General features: G+C 44.4%; 1 protein-coding gene and 1 pseudogene across 1 annotated transcript in view; one reads left to right on the forward strand and one right to left on the reverse strand.

Annotated features, from left to right (window-relative positions):
- The first annotated feature begins 1,445 nt into the window (after positions 1 to 1,445).
- On the forward strand, positions 1,446 to 1,822 carry LOC101616220 (annotated as a pseudogene).
- Positions 1,823 to 8,622: 6,800 nt separating this feature from the next.
- The window catches only part of Timd4 (T cell immunoglobulin and mucin domain containing 4), a 35,278-nt gene continuing 20,878 nt past the window's right edge, over positions 8,623 to 23,022 (reverse strand). Inside the window, exons 5-8 of the mRNA XM_012948519.2 lie at positions 13,757 to 13,803; positions 11,913 to 12,009; positions 10,736 to 10,775; positions 8,623 to 8,736 (exon numbers count right to left, since the gene is read on the reverse strand). Coding sequence (XP_012803973.2) covers positions 8,652 to 8,736; positions 10,736 to 10,775; positions 11,913 to 12,009; positions 13,757 to 13,803 — 269 coding nt within the window. The 3' untranslated portion in view covers positions 8,623 to 8,651. The remainder of the gene's footprint in view (positions 8,737 to 10,735; positions 10,776 to 11,912; positions 12,010 to 13,756; positions 13,804 to 23,022) is intronic.

A 23,022-nucleotide genomic window follows, 5' to 3' on the forward strand; every position in this document is an offset into this window, starting at 1 on the left:
TTTATGTTCACCTGCTGCAGTTGTTTTCTCTCTCTCCTTGGATCTGTGGAAGCAAATAGCTTCTTCCACCAGTGATGGAGTTTCCTCTGGATTAGTAAACTGAAATAAATCCCTTCCCCAACAACCTGTGTCTGGTTGGATGTTCATCCCAGCAATGTAAAGCTGACTGCAACACTAACGGATTGTTTGTAGCCATCTTGGATGAGACTGGATCAGACACACATTCTAGACCTGCCCAGGGAAGGAAAGGTGGCACCTATGTTCTTCTTGGGCTTCTGTCCCTGGCCAAATGTCTTTATTGAGAAAAACCTATCACTGAGCATGGTGGCGCACACCTTTAATCCCAGCACTCGAGAGGCAGGGGTAGGAGAATTGCTGTGAGTTTGAGACCACATCGTGAATTTCAGGTCAGCCTAGGCTAGAGTAAAACCCTGTCTTGAAAAAGAAAAAAAAAAAAAAAAAAAAGCTATCTTCGTACAGTTTCTCCTTCAGTACCATTGGTTAGCTAGTAAACCTTTGACTATATAAGAAATTTTATTCACACTGGCAAACTCAAAGAAGCAAGACCTGGCTGTTTTCTCATTATCATGATCCCCAACCCAGAAGGTATCTGCTGCTCCTGTAATCTCCTTCAGGCAGTTTATTTTCATCTCAAGGAAGAGGGGCCTGAGATTAAGTTTAGAATGAGATTGCAAACCAAAGCTCAGAGGAACAGATCAAAACAGATGAGGAGACATCCTAAACAGGAAGAAAGAAATGATAGGCCAGTGTTGGAGCTGCTGAAGGGAGATAAGGTACCCTTCTCATCTCAGAGAAAGGAACGAGGAGGAAGGAAGAAACAGAGCAGAGGAACAAAATAAAGTAGAAACTGAGATAAAAAAACAGAATCTAGACCAGAGAGGAGAATGGAAAGACCAGAGTTATCTGTAGGAGAGGGGAGCCCAGACCACTCCAATGCCCTCTCCTTTCTCTTTCTCTTTTCTTTTTTTAAAAATCTTAAGTGTTTCAAAGTATGCTTTTGAAAATGTAAGTAGGTCAAGTTTGAATATGTAACTGCATTTGTTGGTGAGTATAATAGTTTTTGTTTGTTTTCTGGGAGTGGTGGCACATGCCTTTATAAGAGAGAGGAGAGAGAGAGAGATTGGCACACCAGGTCCTCCAGCCACTGAAATCGAACTACAGAGGTGTGTGCCACCTTGCGCAGCCATGCATGCCCACTTGTGTCACTGTGCGTCTGGTTTACGTGGAACCTGGAGAGTGAAACATGAGTCCTTAGGCTTCGCAGGCAAGCCCCTTAACTGCTAAGCCATCTCTCCATCCCAGTTAGTGTGATCTTGAGTCTCCTCAAGAATGTTATAGACTTAGATTGTTGGTGAGCAGCACTTCCTTTTTGTTTCACATCTTGGCAAAGCTGCAGTGGTCACCACAGCTCTCTGAGCTTCACCATGCTGCCCAAAGACCATAAGAAGAAAGATGATGCAAAGTCAGCTAAGAAAGACAAAGACGCAGTCAACAAGCCCGAAGGTAAGGCCAAAAAGAAGAAGTGGTCCAAAGACAAAGTTCAGGAGAAGGTCCACAACCTAGTCCTGTTTGACAAAGTTACTTACAACAAACTATGTAAGGACATTCCCAACTATAAGCTTATTACCCCAGCTGGGTTCTCTGAAAAACAAAGATGATAGGCAGTTTGCTGGCCAGGGCAGCCCTTCAAGAATCTCTCTGTAAAGGACTTATCAAACTGGTTTCAAAGCACAGAGCTCAAGTGATTGACACCAGAAATACCAAGGATGGAGTTGCCCCCACTGCTGGTGAGGATGTATGAACAGGCTCAACCAACTGTACATCTGGAAAAATAAAATTTTATTGTCAAAAAATGTATGGGCTAGAAAGATGGCTTAGCAATTAAGAAGTTTGCTGCAAAGCCCAAGGATGCCAGTTCTATTCTCCAAGACCCACATAAGCCAGATGCACAAGGTGGCACATAACATCTGGAAGTTGTTTGCAGTGGCTGGAGGCCCTGACACATCCATTCTCTCTCTTTCTCTCTCTCTCTATCTATCTACCTCTCTCCCTCTCTCAAATAAATAAATAAATAAAAAATATTTTTTTTTAAAAGTGTTACAGACTTAGTTTGACCAAACATCACTATTTGGCCTGGACTGGTCAGGAAATGAGGAAATGCCTCTCCAACAGGCTGGGCTTGGAGTCTTAAGACAAGAAATGTCCCAGACAACATCAGCCCCACAGTTACAGGGATAAGGGAGCAATAGAAAAACTGGCCTTGCACTTCTGCGTTCTGGTTTCTCTTTATGGAATCAGCAGGGGTAAGGGTGAGGAGCAGCCTAATCAGGCAGCTTTATTTTCAGTTAGTCAGACAGGAGAGGACACAAAGAGGGAACCAAAAAGAGATGTCACACTGCTGGCCGGCTTCTGTAGAACAAGAACTGAGCACATCTCATCCAAGCAGCTCTCTCACCCCCTACTCAGGTATGCTGGCCTCTTCCTGAGCCAGTTCCCCGAGTTCAGACCAATCAGCTCCATCTCTCAGGCTCCCCTGAGCCTGAGGGTAAGGCCCAGCACAATAAGACTATAAAGACATCATTAACATGTGGGCACAGCCTCGTGTCTTGGCTGCTGATCAATCCTGAACTTCCATGCCCCTGCTCTGGTAAGCCCCAGCTGGGCTGAGATGTGGGTGGCAGGAGGGGACCCTATGCCCACATGGCCCCCTGCCCACCCCAGCCTTTCACGTGGCAGGAGCTCTCTGCTCTTTATTCTCTTTCCTTCTCTTAATCTAATAAAGCCTCTTCAAGTTGTACCACCTGATCTATGGATTATAATTCTTAAATTCATAAGACAAGGATCTGGGGATACTCTAAATTTATTGTTGCATCTATGCAGGATTTTGGGGTTCAGGATAACTCCCCCAAACTTATGAATCCCCCCAATTTCTGGTCTTGTCCTAATTTTAACAAGCAATTGATTTAAAAAGCAGCCTCAAGAAAGATAAATTATGAATTATTGAGTTTATCTATGGAAAAAAAATCACAAATTGTGGGGCTTATTTAAGGGAAACTGAGATCTAGGAAGAAGGCTAGAACCAAGTCATAAGCACATGAGAAGTAGGGAACATGCACTCATGTAAAAAACACAGCACGGTCCATGAGATTCACCTAAGAGAAACGTCTGAGGCAGAGCCATGAACATGTGAAAGGTGGAACGTAGGTTCTTGTGTAGGAAGATGCAGAAGAGATGAACAAAGAATTCCCTCTGAGCTGCCCCATGGAAGGAAGTTAAGAGGTCAGTGATGGTGCAGTGATGGTGGTTTAAGGAAGAATAGTAGGCTTTGTATCCTGCCACTTTGCTGAAGGAATTTATCACCTTGAGAAGTTTTATGGTAGAATTTTTTGGTCACTTATATATAGTATTGTGTCATCTGCAAACAGGGCTAGTTTGATTTCTTCCTTCCCAATCTATATCTCTTTTATATCTTTCTCCTGCCTTACTGTTGAGTTAGGACTTCTATTACTATGTTGAAGATCAGTGGTGAGACTGGGCACTCCTGTCTTGTTCCAAATGTTCATGGAAACTCATTGAGTCTTTCCCCATTAATTGTGATTTAGGATTTAGCTACTTTGTGTATAGCCTTTATTATGTTGAGATATAAACCCTCCATGCCTACTCTCTCCAGTGGGTTTTTTTTTTAATTTTTATTAGCATTTTCCATGATTATAAAAAAAATCCCATGGTAATTCCCTCCCTCCCCCCTCTCCAGTGTTTTGATCATGAAGTGATATTGCATTTTTGTCAAAGGCCTTTTCTGCATCTATTGAAATGATCATGTGGTTCTTGTGTTTAAGTTTATTGATGTGGTGTTTTATGTTAATCGATTTCCATATGTTGAACCATCCCTGCATCCCTGGGATGAAGCCTGCTGCATCAAGATGGATAACGCTTTTGATGTGTTGTTGAATTCAGTTTGCAAGGATTTTGTTGGGGAGTTTTGCATCCCAGGGCATCAAAGATATAGGTCTACAGTCTTCTTGTTGTATCTCTGGCTGGTTTTAGTATTAGGGTTCTGTCAAAGCCCTGGATTACCCACCTGATGTTAAAGGTAAGACCTTATTGCTAAAGACACCACATGCTTCTGATACAGACCATTGAGAGACCCAGCTAAAATCTGGAAGGAAGCCGGTTCCCAGATTGTTAGCCCAGATAGTGTTGGAAAGCACTACAGGAGCCGCTGGGAGAAAATGGCCAACAAGGTCATCAGCAAGCAGAGGACGCTGCCGTATGAAAGCCACCAGCCGGCCAAGATGTACGCACCTGTGCAGTGGTGGCACCGGCCTAGCTGGTAACCAGTGGCTCTCTGGCTGACTAAGAGATCTGCTCAGTGGAAAGGAACACACAGCTGGAACTTGGAACCAGGTCAGAATCCTATGGAGACCAAGATTATGAACTCCAGTGAGAAGTTTCCACCCGTCTTTGGCCAAAAGAGTGGCCACACCCATCAAAAATCTCTCTAAATTAACAATACCTATCCCCTTTAACTTATGCTGATCTCACTCTGCACTGGAAAGTCTGTTTTTCTTTTTCAGAAGGCAGCAAGAAGTGAGGACAACCAAAATCTAACAATAGTATATAAGAAAAGATAGCTGACTCCCTGTCAGGAGATGAACTACTCCCCACACATCAGCCAAGGAAAAGGTAAAACCACAGGGCAATTGGTTAGATGAGCAAGAGCACTGCTTCCATGGCAAGTCTGACAACCTGCGCCAGGGTGCTGGAGACAGACACTGAGGATACTCAAAATACACCAAAGCCGGGCATGGTAGGACACACCATTAGTCCTAGCACTTGCGAGACAAAGGTAGGAAGACTGCTGTGAGTTTGAGGCCACCCTGAGACTACATAGTGAATTCCAGGTCAGCCTAGGGTAGAATGAGACCCTTCCTGGGAAAAGAAAAAAAAAAAAAAAAAAAAAAAAAAAGCACCAAAGCAGAAATCCAGAAGATGCTGAGAGCTCAACACTAAAGTAAACTAATCCATACCATGGCTCAGGGAATTTTGCGCAAAAGGGGATGGAAAGATTGTAAAAGCCACAGGGTAGAAGGGAATATGCAGAGGCACTACCCCTCCCCTGCCACGATGATTGACTGCTGCTCTCACAAATCATAACCCAAAACTCCATGGTGAATATACCAGCAATCCCACTGAGAAGGGCCCTCAGTGGAGTGGGTGCATGGAGGAAGGAAATGATGGTAACAACAGATGAAAGATTCTACTTAATAATTAAAAATAAGAATAGTAAGGGGGAAATACCAAAGCAGAGACCAAGAAATTAGATGAAAAATGAGTAGTAAAGAGAGTTATAACCATGGTTACCTCAAGTTTAGAGAAATTACCCAGGTAGCAAGCAATTCTAGAGTTAGAAAAGGCGCCTACATGGTAGATCTAGAGTGTAAAGGTAATATGCACATGGTAGATGCAGAGATGAGAGGAGAACCACACGTGTAATTAAAATGAGAAGTTACCCCAAACTATAAAGCAGAGGCAAGCAGGAAAGCGACTCCCACTAAGAAGCAGCATTCTGCTCTTTCCACCCCCCACTCACCACCTAGCCAGGCTAGGCAGGAGAGGGGAAAGCAGCCTCGCATGTGTCCCTGTGACCAGAACGAGGAGAGGAAGAGCGGGAGAGGCTGCAAACAGCACAGCCAGACCTTTATAGTCCATTGCACGTGGGCTTTTTTCATCAGATTTAGGTATGCAAGGGGAACACCAATTGGTTTGTAAGTTTGAAGGGTGGACCCCTGAGGGCAGTCCACGAAGGTAGTATGCCATACTGTGGGCAGCAGGGGGTCCATTGTAGCTGTTGTAGATGAGTCTTGACCAGAAGTAGTGAGGATGTGTTGATGCCCATCTCCTAAATGAATGTGGCTTATTTCTTGTTGTCCATGTTCTTGAGTTTTCCTGATCATGAGATAAACAACTTGACAACATGAAACTACACAACACTTCAGTGTGGGCCTAAAAGCCAGAATGCAGGAGCCAAGAATGGGGATCTGGGTTGCAGAGAGACAGCTCTGCCCTGTGTATGTGTGTGTGTGTGTGTGTGTGTGTGTGCATTACCAGGGAAAGGATCATGGATGGTGGTTCTGGTTAGGAAGCTAGTGCACTATACAGGCAAACCATGATGCTGGCTTACAGAGGTGAAGAAACAGAATCACTGCCTTTTAGAACAGGAGGCTCCTGACCCTCTTCCCAGCCAGAGTCACTACCACTAAGCTGAGAGAGCGAGCATCATGCTGAAGCCACAAGCCTCCTTTTTGGAGCTACTGCACTACAAGAGCTTGTTAACCACAGGTCTCTGAGTTCTCCTTGCAGTTTCTGCTTCTGCAGGTACAGGATGAGGGCAAGAACTTGCATTTCTGACCAGCTCAGATGCTGCGGAGGCTGCTGGACTATAGAACCTCGCGTGGTCACCTTCACATTGCTGGGACAAAACACCTGACCTAAAGCAACTGATAGGAGGAAAGAGTTTATCTGTCTTACAGTATGGAGGGGAAGCTTCATGATGGCAGGGAAATGACAGTAGAGCAGCGGCCTGGACATCACTTCTTAACATAGCAGGTGGAAAATAGCAGCAAGAAAGTGAAGTGAGCTAAATCCCAAGGTGGCCCACCCTCAGTGACACAATTCCTCCAGCAAGTCTCCTTCTCCCAAGCTGCCACCAGCTGGAGACCACACATTAAAAACACATGAGTTTATGAAGGATGTCTGTGTTAAACTACAGCAAGCCTAATTGGAGAACTGCCAGGCTGGAAGGCAGGTAGGTATCACTGGCTGAATATTATGATGACTTTGGGACATAAAAAAAAAAAAATCAGGGGGCTGAGAGATGGCTCAGCATTTACAGACACTTGCTTAGAAAGCCTGATGGCTTTGGTTTGATTCCCTATGAACCCAGATGCACAAAGTGAAACATGCATCTGGAGTTCCTTTGCAGTGGCAGGAAACCTTGGCATGATCATACTCACTCTCTATGTTTTCCTCTCTCTCTCTCTCTCAAATACATAAATTAAAATATATATTTTTGTAAAAAATCAGATGCTCAAGTCACACCTGAACCAATGACAAAACATCTCTTAAGGAATGCCACATAGGAATTCACATTTAAAAGAACGCCCACTTGGGCTGGAGAGATGGCTTAGCGGTTAAGCACTTGCCTGTGAAGCCTAAGGACCCCGGTTCGAGGCTCGGTTCCCCAGGTCCCACGTTAGCCAGATGCATAAGGGGGTGCACGCGTCTGGAATTCGTTTGCAGTGGCTGGAAGCCCTGGCACGCCCATTCTCTCTCTCTCCCTCTATGTGCCTTTCTCTCTGTGTCTGTAGCTCTCAAATAAATAAATAAAAAATGAACAAAAAAAAATAATATAAAAAAAGAATGCCCACTTGATTATAATCAAGCTTAGGAACCACTTGGTAGAGGCTGCTTGGGGCCACCATTCCCACATTTTTTGTTGAGACAAGCGCAATAGCAAGAGTGGGAGAGAGAGAACTGGCACAGCAGGGCCTCCAGCCACTGCAATGAACTCCTAGACCCATGGGCTTACTGGACAGCTGGTCTACCTGAATGCTGGACTCAGTGTGAGATTGTCTCAATAAACAAGATGCTGAGCAGAAAATACCCAATGTCAACCTTTGGTCTCCTCATGCACAGACACACACACACACACACATTTCCATGAGCACATTCAGACCTGTATTCATCCACATATATATATGAGCACATGCTACACATGCATGCACACCACACACACATTTGCAAAAAATAAAATAAAATAAAAAATAAATCAGCCAGGTGTGGCAGTGCATGCCATTGATTTCAGCACTAGGGAGACAGAGGTAGGAGGATCGCCATGAGTTCAAGGCCACCCTGAAAGACCCTTCCTCGAAAAAAACAAAAAAAAAAATTCTTTTTCAAGTTAAGATGGCACTATGGCCATCTTTCTTTAATAACACTCAAATGTGAAGAGGAAATGAAAAAAGAAAAAACAAGTGTTTTCAAAGTGGGTCAAACTTATGGTAAGGAATCCAATTAATTAAATAAATTAGCTACGTCATGAATGAAGCATGGATAGTGCTCATACTATACCTAAATGTGGGCACTGAACTCAGAAATCTGGGCAGAAAACAAGAGGCTGCAAACACATACAAAACTAAGGCAGCTGAGGAGCTGAGGTGGTGATGGGCTCAGAAACTATCTTAGAAGAAAGGTAATGTGTACCTGTGAGGTTCTCCTCACAAGACCTGAAAAGCCACCAGGGAGAAGACAGATGAGGGCTGTCTGCACACAGATCTCTTACTGTCAGAACTGTGAGGACACTGCAGACTCCCAGGGTGTGGTAAAGCGTTCACCATCACTGAGGGCGTTCAAGGCAGTGACAAAGGACACCTTGCAGCGACTCTGAGAGCTGAGTAACTCATGGCACAGAGAACATGTAGTCTCTACAAAACCTTCCTTGTGGGAAATTAAACCATGCATGGTTCCAAAGCATCAGAGGGAGAGGTGACACTCCGGGGGGTGGGAAATTAAACTATCTCAAGATTTATTTGGACAATTCATGCTCAAGCCTAAGGAAGAGTAGCAGGTTAGAGGGTGAAGAGCCCATCCTCGTCATCTCTGGCGTGCTGTGCATCGTTGAGGACGTCCTGTCTCTCCCCAGCGTGGTCCAGCCTGCAAGGAGAAAAGGCAGCTGACAAAGCTCAGAAAACAATCAAACAGACACAGCTGAGTCATGCAGCCCGGACATATGGTAAAGTCACCACTGTGGCCCAGCCTCTTATTTTACAGATAGGGAAACTGAGGCTGCAGAGCACAGAGGGCTTTTGCCAGCCTATTATGATAAGGAGATGACAACTGCCCAAGCAAAATGTAAAATCATGATCTAAGTGCACTTATATACCAAAAGAATCCCCAAATTTGGACTTAGAAGATCACTTACCTGGGCTTCAGTTTCTCCAGTAATACTTGCCAGGGCCTCTAGCCCCTGCAATCAAACTCCAGATGCATACATGCTCCACCTTGTGCACATGCATGACTGTATGTTCATGCACCACCTTATGTGGGTTCTGAGGAGTCAGACCTGGGTCCTTAAGTTTTGCAGGCAAGCATCTTAAGTGCTAAACCACCTCTCCAGCCCCAATACTTGGTTTTTAGAAAAATACTGTGGACTAGGGAAGCCAGGCGTAACGGCTCCCAACTTTAATCCCAGCACTTGAGACACTGAGTTAGGAGGATTGCCATGAGTTCAAAGTCAGCTTTGGCAACAAAGTGAGTACCAGGTTATCCTGGACTGGAGTTAAATCCTATCTCAGAAAACAAAATTAAAGGGCTGGAGAGGTGGCTTAACAGTTAAGGCACTTGCCTGTGAAGCCTAAGGTTAGATTCCTCAATATTCAAGTAAGCCAAATGCACAAGGTAGCACATGCATCTGGAGTTCATTTTTCATTTGCAGTGATTGGAGGCCATAGTTGGCTCATATTCTCCCTCTCTCTCTCTCTCTCTCTCTCTCTCTCTCTCTCTCTCTCTCTCACACACACACACACACACACACACACACACATACACATACACATACACATACACATACACATACACAAATAAATAAAGTATTTTGAAGAAAATGAAAGAGCTGGGGAGATGGCTTACTGGTTAATGTGCTTGCCTACAAAGCCTAAAGACCCAGGTTTGATTCCCCAGGACCCATGTAAGCCAGCTGCACAAGGTAGCTCATGCTTCTTCTGGAATTCCTTTGCAGTGGCTGGAAGCCCTGGCATACCCATTCTCTCTCTATCTGCCTTTCTCTCTCCCTCTCTCTCTCTCCCTCAAATAAATAAATAAAATGCATTTTTTTAGAAAGCAAACAAAAAAATGGGAAATGGCTCAGACTTACAGTGCTTGTGGACAAAGCATGAGGACTTGAGAGGACCCAAGTTCGATCCTCAGCACCCATTTTTTAAAACGGGCCATGGTCACACATGCCTGCAAACCAGTCCCAAGACAGGGTAGAAGCAAAAGCTTTGCTGGTCAGCCAGACTGACTCTAATCAGCAGCCCCAGGCTCAGCAGGGGTCTCTCTCAAGGAAACAATGAAGAAGAGAAAACGAACAGAGCACATGGCATTCTCCACTGGCCTCTGCATGTGTGTGTGCGCGTGTGCACAGACACAAGGGCATACACTATGCATACACCCACCCAGGCACACACACATGCACACACAACACAAACAGCAAAAGAAAACACACAATCTAACTGACCAGAAGACCCAAATCCCAGGAATAATTTTGTAATTTTTTTTCTCTGTTTCTGTTTTTCTAATTTCTATACTGCTCACTCTGTTCACATTCAATAACCAACTGAACAGTGTGCCCAGGGAAGGAGAGCCACCAGTTTCCAGCGCAGCACACAGCTATGCGTCACCTCCTCTCCTTCGCATGCTGGACTTCTACTAATGCCACCAGCCTTTTAATTTCCAGTTTGGACACCCAGTGGTAACAGAAACAGAGGTTAACATGAGCCAAATCGCCACATCATTTTCACCTCTAATTCCACGTCTCTCCCACCCTGTGTTTAATCAGACCACAGGTACAAGTCATTAAACCGCTGAGTAGTATCTAATCATTTGTAGCAGCTTGTATAATCATTACAATAATCAGTCATCCAAGATGAATTACCTCTTGTGTTTCTGCAAACAATTGCTTCTCGTGACTTTCCCTGAAAAGACAAGGCCACAGTGTGAGCACAGTGGCTGTGCCAGAGCACCGAGGAGCCGGGAGAAGTCCTCTCCCTCTTGCCAACCAGCAGGCGTGGGCGGTGGCGAGATTGGCAGTGGTGAGAACAGAGTTCCTTGCTGCTTCTGGCCCTTCGTCCCGGCCTAGGCATTCCAAAGCCATCCCGGAGGAAAGAACGGTGGTGCTAAGCTGTCTCAATTCGTAAGTTATTCACTTGCCCACAACTCAAGGACCCACTTGGGTTTTAACACATTTCTTTATGAGAGATTCCGGGAACTTGACAAAACTATAACCATCACTTCATATGAGTGATAGCAGCAAGCTTCCAGCAAGTTCTAAATCCCCCTTTGCATATTCGCCTGGGACAGGTGAGACGGTTATCAGTCTCACTCCCATCCTGACCACCCTGGACCGCTCATTTCCATTTTATAACAGTATCCAGGGCCACGTGCACACACGTGGTGTAAGAACCCGTAAGTCCTGCTTTATGACTCCTTTTTGCAGTGTTGATAAAGGTTTTCGAGGGGAAGTGTTCATGACACAGACCAGATTCAGAACTTCATAAAAACTATGGACCATGTCCCCTGAGAAACGCAGGCATGGACAGATGTCTACTTTGCTTCTCATCTCTCCTGGAGGCCATCCGTGGTCCCTGAGAAAGCCTGCTTTAAAGGAACATGTGAAATCAAAATCATTCATGCTTTTATTCCTGGCAGGCAGTCCTAGCACACAGAACACAGAGGGGTCCAGGATGTCCCCAGTCCCAAGACAGCAATAATAAGAGTGCTTTCCACCCAAGGTGGTGATGGGCGCAGAATGAAGAGGGCCTGGCAAGTGCATGACGTCAGGCCTGGTACACAGCAAAGGTCCCATCAGTGAATGCCTCTAGGTCCCACTTTCTCATTTCCAGGATGTAAGCTTTCCAGGAGGACAACAGAGACATTAGTATATGGTAGTGATGAGTTTGCTTGTCACCTCCCTGGCTGTCGTGGGGACAGAGAAAGAACTCAGACTTTTTGTGGATGGAAGAAAGAGGGAAAGAGAAGAAACAGGCCACCCCAGAGCCTCGGGCAGTCAGCCAGCTGTGAAGGCTCCACCCACCCGGGTCTGCCCACCTTACCTCTAAGGAAATAGGCCAGCAGTGAGGCCGTGAGCAGCAGCAAGCCCAGGCCAGCAGCAGTGATCAGGCTACTGGTGTGCTTGTCCACCTGTTCTCTCTGTTGAGACAGGGGACATGGTAAGTGGCCCCTCAGCTATGCCCAAAACCATCATCGCTACACAGTCTGTTGGGACACATCCAGTCCCAACAAGGCCTTCCAGTCAGCAGCGGCTCCATCACACCCCACCACATTTTACCCACGGTGTCTCAAAGCCAATAGAAAGGCAGCCTCACAGATCAGAATCATTTCTTTTTCTAGAGTGTAAGAAAAATATGCACATGGTAGAAACCAGAAGAAAATCATGCATATAATCAAAGGAAGAAGTTACCCCAAACTGTAAAGCAGAGACAAGCAGAAACGCCATCCAAACCAAGAAACAGTTTTGTGTTCTTCAGCCCCCCAGCCCCCGCAGCCAGGCTGGGTGGGGGGGATCGGGGCTCATGTGGACCCCGGTGGCCCAAGCAAAGAGGAAGGCAGATGGGCAGGCGGAGCAGAGCGGAGCGGAGTGGAGCCAGGCAGGGCAGAATTCCAGATTTACTTATTTTTTTTCTAAAAACCTAAACATTTGCCTATATCCCTCAGTTTTCCAGTGTCTTAGATAGGAAGTACAAGGGGCTATCAGGCTCAGAGGTCTAGAGACTCTACTTCCAAAAAACAACATAAATAAATAAATATGTTGTGAGCTGTGTTTTCCGCCGTTAAATCTCTTTTCTGTCTACTGCTTAAATCCTTCGAGCTTTCCCTGGTCCTGTGTACTGCTTCTCATGGCTGACCTTGGCTTCTAGGAAAAAAAAAGAAGAAGTCTAAAGAGAAAACAGAGCTCAATTTTCTATCATGGTGGTTCTCAAAGTATATCCAGGGAGCACCTGAAATTTTTACTCTAAGTGATTTTAATGAAGAGGCCTTAGGGAGGAAACTCCTACCATTGTCTAGCTAAATACACATTGTATGCCCACCAAGCTGGCCTCTAAATACTTACGCTTATGTCCAGATATCAATGCTACTCTCATTTTTGGTGAGAGATGCTTCTCTTCCCAGATAGTGGCGACCACTAGAGTGACTCAAAACTCACCAAAGTGCCGAGAAGCTACAGTGTAGTGTTTAGTACTAAATGCGACATCTCTGTCACACCCTGCAAGGCTCAGGGATCATTGTAGAAGAGGTGGTGGAAAGAATGTAAGAGCCACAGGAAGGGGAGGAGTGCTTATAATACTGTCTTCCAGACACAAAATGGCCTAGATATTCCTGACCTCACAGTGGCTGATGCCTCCTACGTAAGGCCTGCATAATAGGAGGAGGGCAAAAAATGGGAAACTAGTTGGAAAGAAGAAGGAATTCAACAAAGAGAGGATTTGGGAGGGGAAAAAGGGAAGTTGGTGGGAGGGAATTATAATCACTGAATATTATTCATATTTATGGAAGTTGTCAATAAAAAAACATTTAAAATAAATAAATAAGACCCTCAGGAAGCCAGAGAGCTGTGAAGGCGGGCATCGGTTTTGCATCATGTCAACAATCCCAGGCTACACAGAAGGAATGCATCATGACTTTGTGTGTTTTCAAATACTTTTTTTCCTTTTTCTTTACAAAACTCCTATGAATATTGAAGTAACAACATTACACCTGCCAAGAGCCCAAGCCTACAAGTTCTTTGGCTATTTTGTAATCATTGCAATCTATTTTGCCATTTAGGAATATTCTGCCCTCCCTAGTCTATAGACACAAATCTCTAATGTGGAATTTTTTTGTTTGTTTAAAAACAAAATCTAAGTTATATGCTTCAAGCCCTTTACAGATCTTTTACCTCACTTGGTTCATCTTTACTCTGCGCAGTTATGGATTTATCAGATGCTAGAAAGGAAAAGAGAAGAAAATTATTATACTTCGTATGGGAGGTAAAAAAGTCATCTCCTTAAATAGGCATTCCAAGGCCACCTGGCATTTCAGCTAATAAGTTTAATTATTTAATTCCATATTTCCTTTCTTGCATAATTTATTTATGCATATATATTTTAACATGGTTCTAATCAAACCTTCATCTGGCCAGGCATGGTTGCACCCACTTTTAATCTCAACACTGGGGAGGCAGAGGTAGGAGGATCACTGGAGTTCGAGGCCAGCTCGAGAGTACAGAGTGAGTTACATGTGGTCCTGGGTTCCAGGGAGACCCTGCCTCAGAAACATTTAGAACACACACACACACACACACTTTCAACTGCTCTCTACCATATTCCACGGGAACAGCTTCATTTTCATAGGCTGGTGGAGTGAAACATTAAAGCAGCGGGCATGTGGCTCTTAGGAGCCGGTAAGACATGCGTACAGCAAGAACCACGAAAACTCACCAGACGCTCACTTACCAGGTGTGTGGGGAGAACCCACAACACTCACTCGCTAGCTGTGCCCTGGTCTGCGTGGACTTTACACCTCAGAGCAGAAAACCAAATTTAAACAATCACATAGCAATGTCTTGCTAAATGATGTGCCATGTGTACAACAATAGGACCCTGAGGTCCTATATCCAGAATTTGTCACGTCTAAGCCATCAGAACGCCACGGCAAAGTGTTTTTGGTGGAGCCAAAACTACAGACGCATACAGCACAGGTTACCTAACAGTACTTAACAATAAATGACCGTCGTTGTCTCGTTTCCTTTACTGTACTTACTACCGTTATTTTAGAGCGTACTCTCTTTCTACTTCTAAGAGTGTTTGCTGTGATACAACACACCCTGTTACTCCAGCACTGGTCTCATCCATTTTATGCCTCTCCTGTCACGTTGCTGCACCATTTTCCTATGTGCTGGATTTCATCTTCTGTACTTAAAAAAAAAAATAAGTTTATTTTGGGGATGGAGACATGGCTTAGTGGTTAAGATGCTTACCTGTGAAGCCTCAAGGACCCAAGTTCTATTCCCCAGTACCCAGGTAAGCCAGATGCACATGGTGGCACATGCATCTGGAGTTCTTTTGCAGTGGCTAGAGGCCCAGGTGCACCCATTCTCTCAAATAAACATACGAAAATTTATTTTATATATTATTTTGTTGTATTTATTGATGATTTTTAGACAGTTATATAATGTATTTTGATCATTATCACCTCCCTTCTCACGACCTCTTCTCTCACCCACATTGAACCCTTTGTTGTGCCCAGCTAGTCTCTCTTCAGTGTTGAGGCTATTTGTGTTTATGTATGTGTGCGTATGCGTACATATTACACCACATAATATGCACCATACACACACACACACACACCATATAGCCCAGGTATGGAGTTGGCTATGCCACTCAGGTATCTGTAAATTCACACTATGTTTCCACAGCAGGGTCACCTTACAATGAGCACCATTAAGCAATGAATGGCTGCAGTGTCAACAGTGTAGACAAATGTCAGCACTGTGCATAATTCTGTGAAGAAAGAATACATGATATTGAGCCACACCACGTCACAAGAATGGCAAATTGCTCTGAAGGTCAGGAAGCCCCTGTGAAGAGGGGAAGTTTAACCTCACATACGGGGACCGGTGTTTCTTAACCAGAAGTGAGATTACAAGAGAGCCTTGTGGAGATCCCATCACGTGCTAAGCACTATCCAAGTACTCAAGGTGCTAAGATGGCCATGGCATAGCCCGTTCAGGCCCTTGGGACATCACCAGTACACTAGAGACAAAAGACCAAAAGACTTCTTCAGCCTGGTGGACGGAGGGCAGTTCTGAGGTAAGCACAGGCTGCCGAGGCGGGTGACCAGAGAGAGACTAAGCTCGAGGATCATAGCTGAGGACAGATTCCTCACCTGCCTACTCAACGCTGGGACTTCACACGGCCTGACCCACTCTAGGGACTCAATAAGACTCAATAAGCGTTCCGTGAATGAACACCTAGGCAGAGATGAGGCCATGTGAAAGCTAGCCAGGCAAGAAATGGTGAAAAGGGGCCTGGAGGAATGGCTTAGTGGTTAAGGCGCTTGCCTGCAAAGCCAAAGGACCCAGGTTTGATTCCCCAGGGTCCACGTTAGCCAGATGCACAAGGAGGCACGCGCATCTGGAGTTCGTTTGCAGTGGCTGGAGGCCCTGGTGCACCCATTCTCTCTCTTCTCTCTTCTCTCTCTCTCTCTCTCTCTCTCTCTCTCTCTCACTCTGTCTTTCTCCATCAAATAAATAAACAAATAAAAAGAAATGGTGACAAGGGTGTTTCAAGTCCATGAACACCAGCAGCCAAAGTGGAGTGTCACCAAGCAGTACAGAGCCCAGACCAGATGACAAGCAGCTGCGATGGCGGAGCCTGAGGAATGAGACGGTGCACATCCGACAGGATCCAGTTAGGAGGTCAAGGTTCCGAGAAGCCCAGTCTGAAGTTCAGAGGGAGCAGACACGAAGCTAGGAGAGGCCGAATATGAACTCTGAGTGATGGGCCACAGAGAGACAGAAGTCTCAGACAACGCCACATTCCCACCGGAGACACCAGACTCTGCCTGACTACTGACAAAGACTGAGAAGAGGGAATGAAAGCAGAGGCGTACATCTAAGGGAGGCAGGTGCCGAGCCCCACAGTTAAGACACACTGCGTTTAAGTTACTAGTGGGACATACACGAACGTGGTGTGTCTGGCAAGCAGTTGATCTGTTTGACTCTGAAGGCAATTTGCAGAGTGCAGTGAGAGATACTGACTCGGGAGCTAACAGCATCCAGGGAGGCATGAATATCCTCAGAGCACACAGAGCAGGAGTCCTGGGAAACGGGCATCCAGAGGTGGGCAAACGGCCTTGGAGAGGTGGCTTGGTGGGGAAGGTTCTCACCACAACTGCATGAGGACCTGAGTTCAGATCCCAAAAAAGCTGAGTGTCATGGCTTGTTGCTGGGGAAGTGGAGGAGAGAAGAGTGAAAGATGCCTGGGACTTGCTGCCTACTTTAGCCAAATCATAAGCTCCAGGTTCAGTCAGATTCCTGATCTCAAAAAAGGCAGGAGAGCCGGGCGTGGTGGCACACGCCTTTAATCCCAGCACTCGGGAGGCAGAGGTAGGAGGATCGCCATGAATTCGAGGCCATCCTGAGACTCCATAGTGAATTCCAGGTCAGCCTGGGCTACCTCGGAAAAAAAAAAAAAAAAAAAAGAAAAGGCAGGAGAGACAGCTTAGCAGTTAAGGCACTTGCCTACAAAGCCAAAGGACCCAGGTTCAATTCCCCAATATTTCCATAAAGCCAGATACACATGGTGGTACATGCATCTGGAGTTCATTCAGAGTGGCACTGTGCCCTGGTGTGCCCATTGTCTCTCTGTCTCTCTAAATAAATAAATAAATAAATAAATAAATAAATAAATAAATACAGAATAAAAGGCGGTGGGCTATTGAGGAAGACACTTGATGTCAATCTCTGGCCTCCATGTGCATACATGCACTTGTGAATGCACACTTTCACCCACATGTGTGCCACACACACGGACATGTATTCACACACACAATTACATCACATAGCCATACACACATACTCACATATGAAGTGGGCAGAGTTAGTGGAAGAGGGAGAAAAAAAACAGAACAAACCATCAGAGAGATCAGAAAGTAAGAGTGCAGCAGAGGCCACGAACATCCAGGAAGGATGTAGCATAATATCTACAATAAGATCCTTTTTTTTTTTTAAGTAACAAGCTGGTTTATTCTTTTTAAAAATAAAACCTGGTATTTCAGAGGTGTCTGAAATCTTTTAAGCTGAAATCACATGCAAGAAGTCACCTTGCAGCGACTAATTTTGACACCTTTTTGACCTGTTGTGTTGAGGCAGCGAGCACAGTAGAGCGCTGCATTTGGATATTTAGCTTTAGTTGACACCTCCCTGGTGCATTCATTTATACTATCTAATATATGACACACTTTGTAGCATGTATAATCTTGTGACCTTCATTTCCCTTTGTCTTCATTTTAAGCATCTAAATAAATTGCTGTATTGTGAAAAAAAGAATAAAGAAAAAATTTCCAGTTGGGCAACATGTGCTATATGGCCCCGACACATTTCCCATGGGATTTCTTTTGTTTTGTTTTGTTTTTGTTTTTTGAGGTACGGTCTTGCTCTAGCCCAGGCTGACCTGGAGTTCACGATGTAGTCTTAGAGTGGCCTCAAAGTCAGTGATCCTCCTACCTTGGCCTCCCAAGTGCTGGGATTAAAGACATGTGCCACCACACCTAGCCTCATGGGATTTCTTTTTTTTTTCTCAAATTTTTATTAACATTTTCCATGATTATAAAAAATATACCATGGTCATACCCTCCCTCCCCCCCCCCCACTTTCCCCTTTGAAATTTCATTTCTCCATCATATCCCCTCCCCATCTCAATCATTCTACTTACATATATACAATACCAATCTATTAAGTACCCTCCTAAAATAAAATAGTGGCACATAAAAACCACATAGAGAGAGTGTGTGTAAATATAATAAATAGCTTTACTAGTAATTAATGAAATTGATCAATAAGGTCTTCCCAGTTTCTTTGTACTTAAGGCAAGCGAAGTGTGATGGGTTTTGTAAGGCGCATAATTGATGCACAAGAGCTTATTTGTTCTTCAGGAAACCGGCTTGCTAAATGCCTTGGAGCACAAACCCGAGGAGGAAAATTCAGAATGTTTTCATTTCCTGCAACTAAACTATGGTTGTTGTTGTTGTTTTCTTTCCCTGCTATTATGCACCAGAGATAGAAACTGCAGGTAAGAATCCAAAACCACCCATGTTCTGTCAAAATCTGGTTGTACTGTAATCATTTGTGATGGTAAGTCAGAAATTGAGGTCATCAAAAGGAAAGCCAGCCTGGATCAGTTTTGTCAGAAGTAATCTGTTTTATATTGGAATTCTCTAATAGGAGAGATTTTGTGGACACAGTGTTACATGATACGAACAACACAGCTCCCCCCCACCCCCCGCTTTTTCATAAAATGCCAAGGAAGGAAGCATTTATGCAGAATAGCGACACGCCGAGGACTTGCTTCTCTGTGAAATGTGGCCGTCCTGGCCACTGAGAGATGTGCAGTCTGGCCCTGAAGTTCTCGAGGCCCTGGGCTCTGCTACAGGCAGCGTGGAGGTGCCCCAGAACTTGCCACAAAGCAATCTTCCATGGGGGGATTGTAGCGGCTTGAATAGTTTCCCGTCCCCCACCAGAACCGTATCCAACTAGAATTTTAGATGATGACTGTCATAAGAACCGTCCTTGTGTGCGTATCTCTTCCTGTGCATAAACTCACAGTGAATCCAAACACTGAAACTAGAGGTGGAGGACATGGCTCAGTAGATAAAGTGCTGACGCACAAGCTGGAGCACCTAGCTCAGATCCCCAGATCCCGTGCAAGGCCTGACTTTGTATCACTGCCTTCAGCAATCCCAGAGCACCCCAGGAAAGAAGGGAAAAGGAGACAGGAGCATGGCTCAGAAGCGCATGGGTCAGGCCGCCCGTCTACTGTGTTGGTAAAGAACATGAACACTGTGAGACCCTGCTTCAAATGAGGGCGACTGACACCTTCAGTTGTCCGCTGACATCCACACACACTTTGTGCCGTGCGTGCACGCATGTGCGTGCGCGTGCACACATACACACAGACTGTCACAAAGAACTACTAGAATAAAATAGGAAAATACTTCAGGATATTGGAATGGGCAAAGATGACTCAAAAAAAACCCACATATAACAAAAGCCAACCATTGACAAGTGGAATTACCTCAAACTAAAGGGCCCTATATAGCAAAGAAAATGATCAATGGTGTAAACAGACAGCCTGCAGAGCCAGAGAAAGTATTTGTCAACTATTTATCTGACAAAGGATCAGTGTTTAGAAATCAAAGGACTCAAAAGCAAAGTTACAATAACTGGTTTAAGAGTAAAAACGATGATCCAGGCGTGGTGGTACTGAAAGACCCCCCCAGAGGGAGACCTTCACTCAAGTCATGAGATAGCAAGCACCCAAAGACACACAGGAGACCAAACTTGCTGCAAAAGCATGAGGCTTTATTCGGGAAACCAGAGCTCTGAGGTCGACTCGTATCTCATGCAGGAGACAGAGGAGTCGACCCTGAGCCCTATTGGGTGTTTCTTTTTATAGGGTTTTTAGCAAGGAAGGGAAAGGGGAGGGGGTTTCACAAGGGTATTTGCCAAGCTTGTACAGTTATGTCTACATGTCTTATTTGTGCATAACCAGAGTCCTTGGTCAGGCTGTCTTAGGAAACTATTTTATTATTTTGGTTTTTTCTCAAAACTATATTTTTGTTTTTCCTCTTCCCAGGACATAAAGTTTAGGTTGACCCGACCAACCCATATCTTGTGCCACCTGCAGCCTATCTTTTAGCCTATTTTTGATTTACTCCTTTCTGAATGTACAATTCAGGCTGTCCCCTAGCTATAGCAACCAGCTATTTCTTCACTAAGTTTACTTTAAAATTTTCTATCCTGCCTTTCAGTACACGCCTTTGATAGCAGTACTCTGGATGCAGAAGTAGGAGTTTGAGGCCAGCCTAAGACTACATAATGAATTCCAGGTCCACCTGGGCTAGAATGAGACCCTACCTTGAAAGAAAAAAAGTGAGAAAAAGGATGCACACACACTTCTCAAAAGATCCACAAATGGCCATCAAGGATATAAAAGACATCCATAACTAGTCATCAGAGAAACACCGGTGCAGGCCTTAAGCACCACACTCCAGCTAAAACAACCAAAGAGACAAAAAGAAATGTTGGTGAGGATTGGGAGAAAGAGGAATTCGTACACACTGTTGATGAAAACATAAATTAGTATGACCATGACAGAAAACAGTATAGCAGTTGCTCACAAAACTAAAACCAGAACTACCATATATTTCAGCAATCTGACTACTGGATCCATATCCAAGAGAAATGCAATCAGTATATGGAAGACTCGCCTATACTCTCATAATAGCCAAGATATAGAATCAGCCATGAACAGATGAATGCATAAAGAATAAGTAATATGAGTGTATGTGTGTGTGTGTGTATATATATATATATATATATATATATATATATATATATGGATATATACATATATAGAGATAGATATAGATTAGATATAGATATATAGATAGAGATAGAGAGATAGATATACATAGATAGATATATCTGGTGCTGAAAACCAAGTCAGAATTCTTTTTTTTAATTTTTATTTATTTCTTTATGAATGCGAGAGAGAGAATGGCCATGCCAGGGCCTCGGACCACTGCAAATGAACTCCAGACTCGTGCATCTGGTTTCCGTGGGTTCTGGGGAATCGAACCTGGGTCCTTAGGTTTCATAGGCAAGCACCTTAACTGCTAAGCCATCTCTCCAGCCTCCAAGTCAGAATTCTTTAAACTCTACAGAGAAGCTATGATTTGGCTAAGAAGGGCAGGGAAAGCCATTAAAGCATCTTTTCAATGACTATGCTCACCCCCTTTTGATCCATACTGTTATCAGTCTTAGTTAGAGAACCTGCTTTTGTTTCCTGCAGATGACAAAACAACCAGTCAGGAAATTAAATGTATTTTATCTAGACACAATTTTATCTTGGGACCCTACAGGTCAGACCCTACCCTTGAATATGATCATCCCTAGATCATGCTAGAGCCCACTATTTGATTTACTGAACCCATGTACAATTCTGATTTGGCATTTAAACTTTTACATTGCAAGATCTTTTAAGAATCCACTTTATTTTTTAATACCTTATATTTATTAATTTATTTATTTGACAGAGAAAGAGCCACTGTAAATGACGTGCACCCCCTTGTGCATTTGGTTAATGTGGGTCCTGGGGAATTGAACCTGGGTCCTTTGGCTTTGCAGGCAAATGCCTTAACAAATTATCCCTCCAACCCTGTTCTCAATCCAGTGACAAAATTTTGCCTTAGAATAACCAGACACTCCATCCCAGAATCAGGTTGTTAAGGACTTGCTAGACGCCTGCCACAGTGTGAGTATTCCACGTAAATTACCACATGGAGTGCTTGCAAAACCCACTTTACACACCTGCAAACTAAGGCTGAAAGAGGCTACATGACTGGCTCAAGAGGACACAATCAAAATATACTCAATTCTTAAACACACACACACACACACACACACACACACACACACACACACCTTCATTACAAGCACTCAGAGAAAAAGGAAAAGCATTTATTGACATCCTGTTCAAAAACAAAATCTAATGAGACAGATGCTGGCCAGAAATTAACCAGAATTAACAGCACTTTAGAAATCTCAGTGGGCACATTTGAAGACGCATATTGCATATGTTAACTCGTCGTTGAGGTCACACATACTGGCCTCCTCTGTGTCTACTTCCAAAACAAAATCAGTTCTGAACTAAGTCAGTTCAATCATCTATTCTTAATGCAATGCTAAAATGTTAAGTGTGACGGCTGAAACTGCGAACCTTCAAAAAAGTGTCTCTTCTTTCCTGGCAATCTCTGACTTAGGCTGCCCTCTGTGGGTCACTGGTGGCATAGTCCTTAAAAATCCAAAAGACAGCTCTGTGCCGCCTGACCTGTCCTCAACCTCCAGCTATGGTGAGTTTCCAGTGGGCTCCGTCCAGGCCCAGCCGGCTGACAGCCTGGGAAGAGCCCCCAGCACCTACTTTCCACACGGCTTTTTCTCCATGTGGCAGCAGCTCTTTGAACTTTCTTTTCTGTCTTTTTCATGTTTTGTGGGTTTTTTTGGGGGGGGGGTTCGAGGAAGGGTCTCACTCTAGTCCAGGCTGACCTGGAATTCACTCTGTAGTCTCAGGGTGGCCTTGAACTCATGGTGATCCTCCTACCTCTGCCTCCCAAGTGCTGGGATTAAAGGCATGTGCCACCACGCCTGGCTTTTTTTATGTTTTTTTCCTGGGGTCTCAAGCCATGTGGGTCCCTTTTCTTGGTTCTGTACTTCCCTAACTGTATTTCTCTAAATAAATATAATAACTTAATTTTTTTAAAATCCAAAAAGATCAAATCCAAAAAATCGCAATCTTCTAGAGTTGGACAGAATTCGAAATTACCTCCTCCCGGTCCTTTCTTTTCATTTATTTTTCTTTTTCATAATGAAAGAAATGGAATCAG

Source organism: Jaculus jaculus, chromosome 6, assembly GCF_020740685.1.
Source record: "Jaculus jaculus isolate mJacJac1 chromosome 6, mJacJac1.mat.Y.cur, whole genome shotgun sequence".
NCBI lineage: Eukaryota > Metazoa > Chordata > Mammalia > Rodentia > Dipodidae > Jaculus > Jaculus jaculus.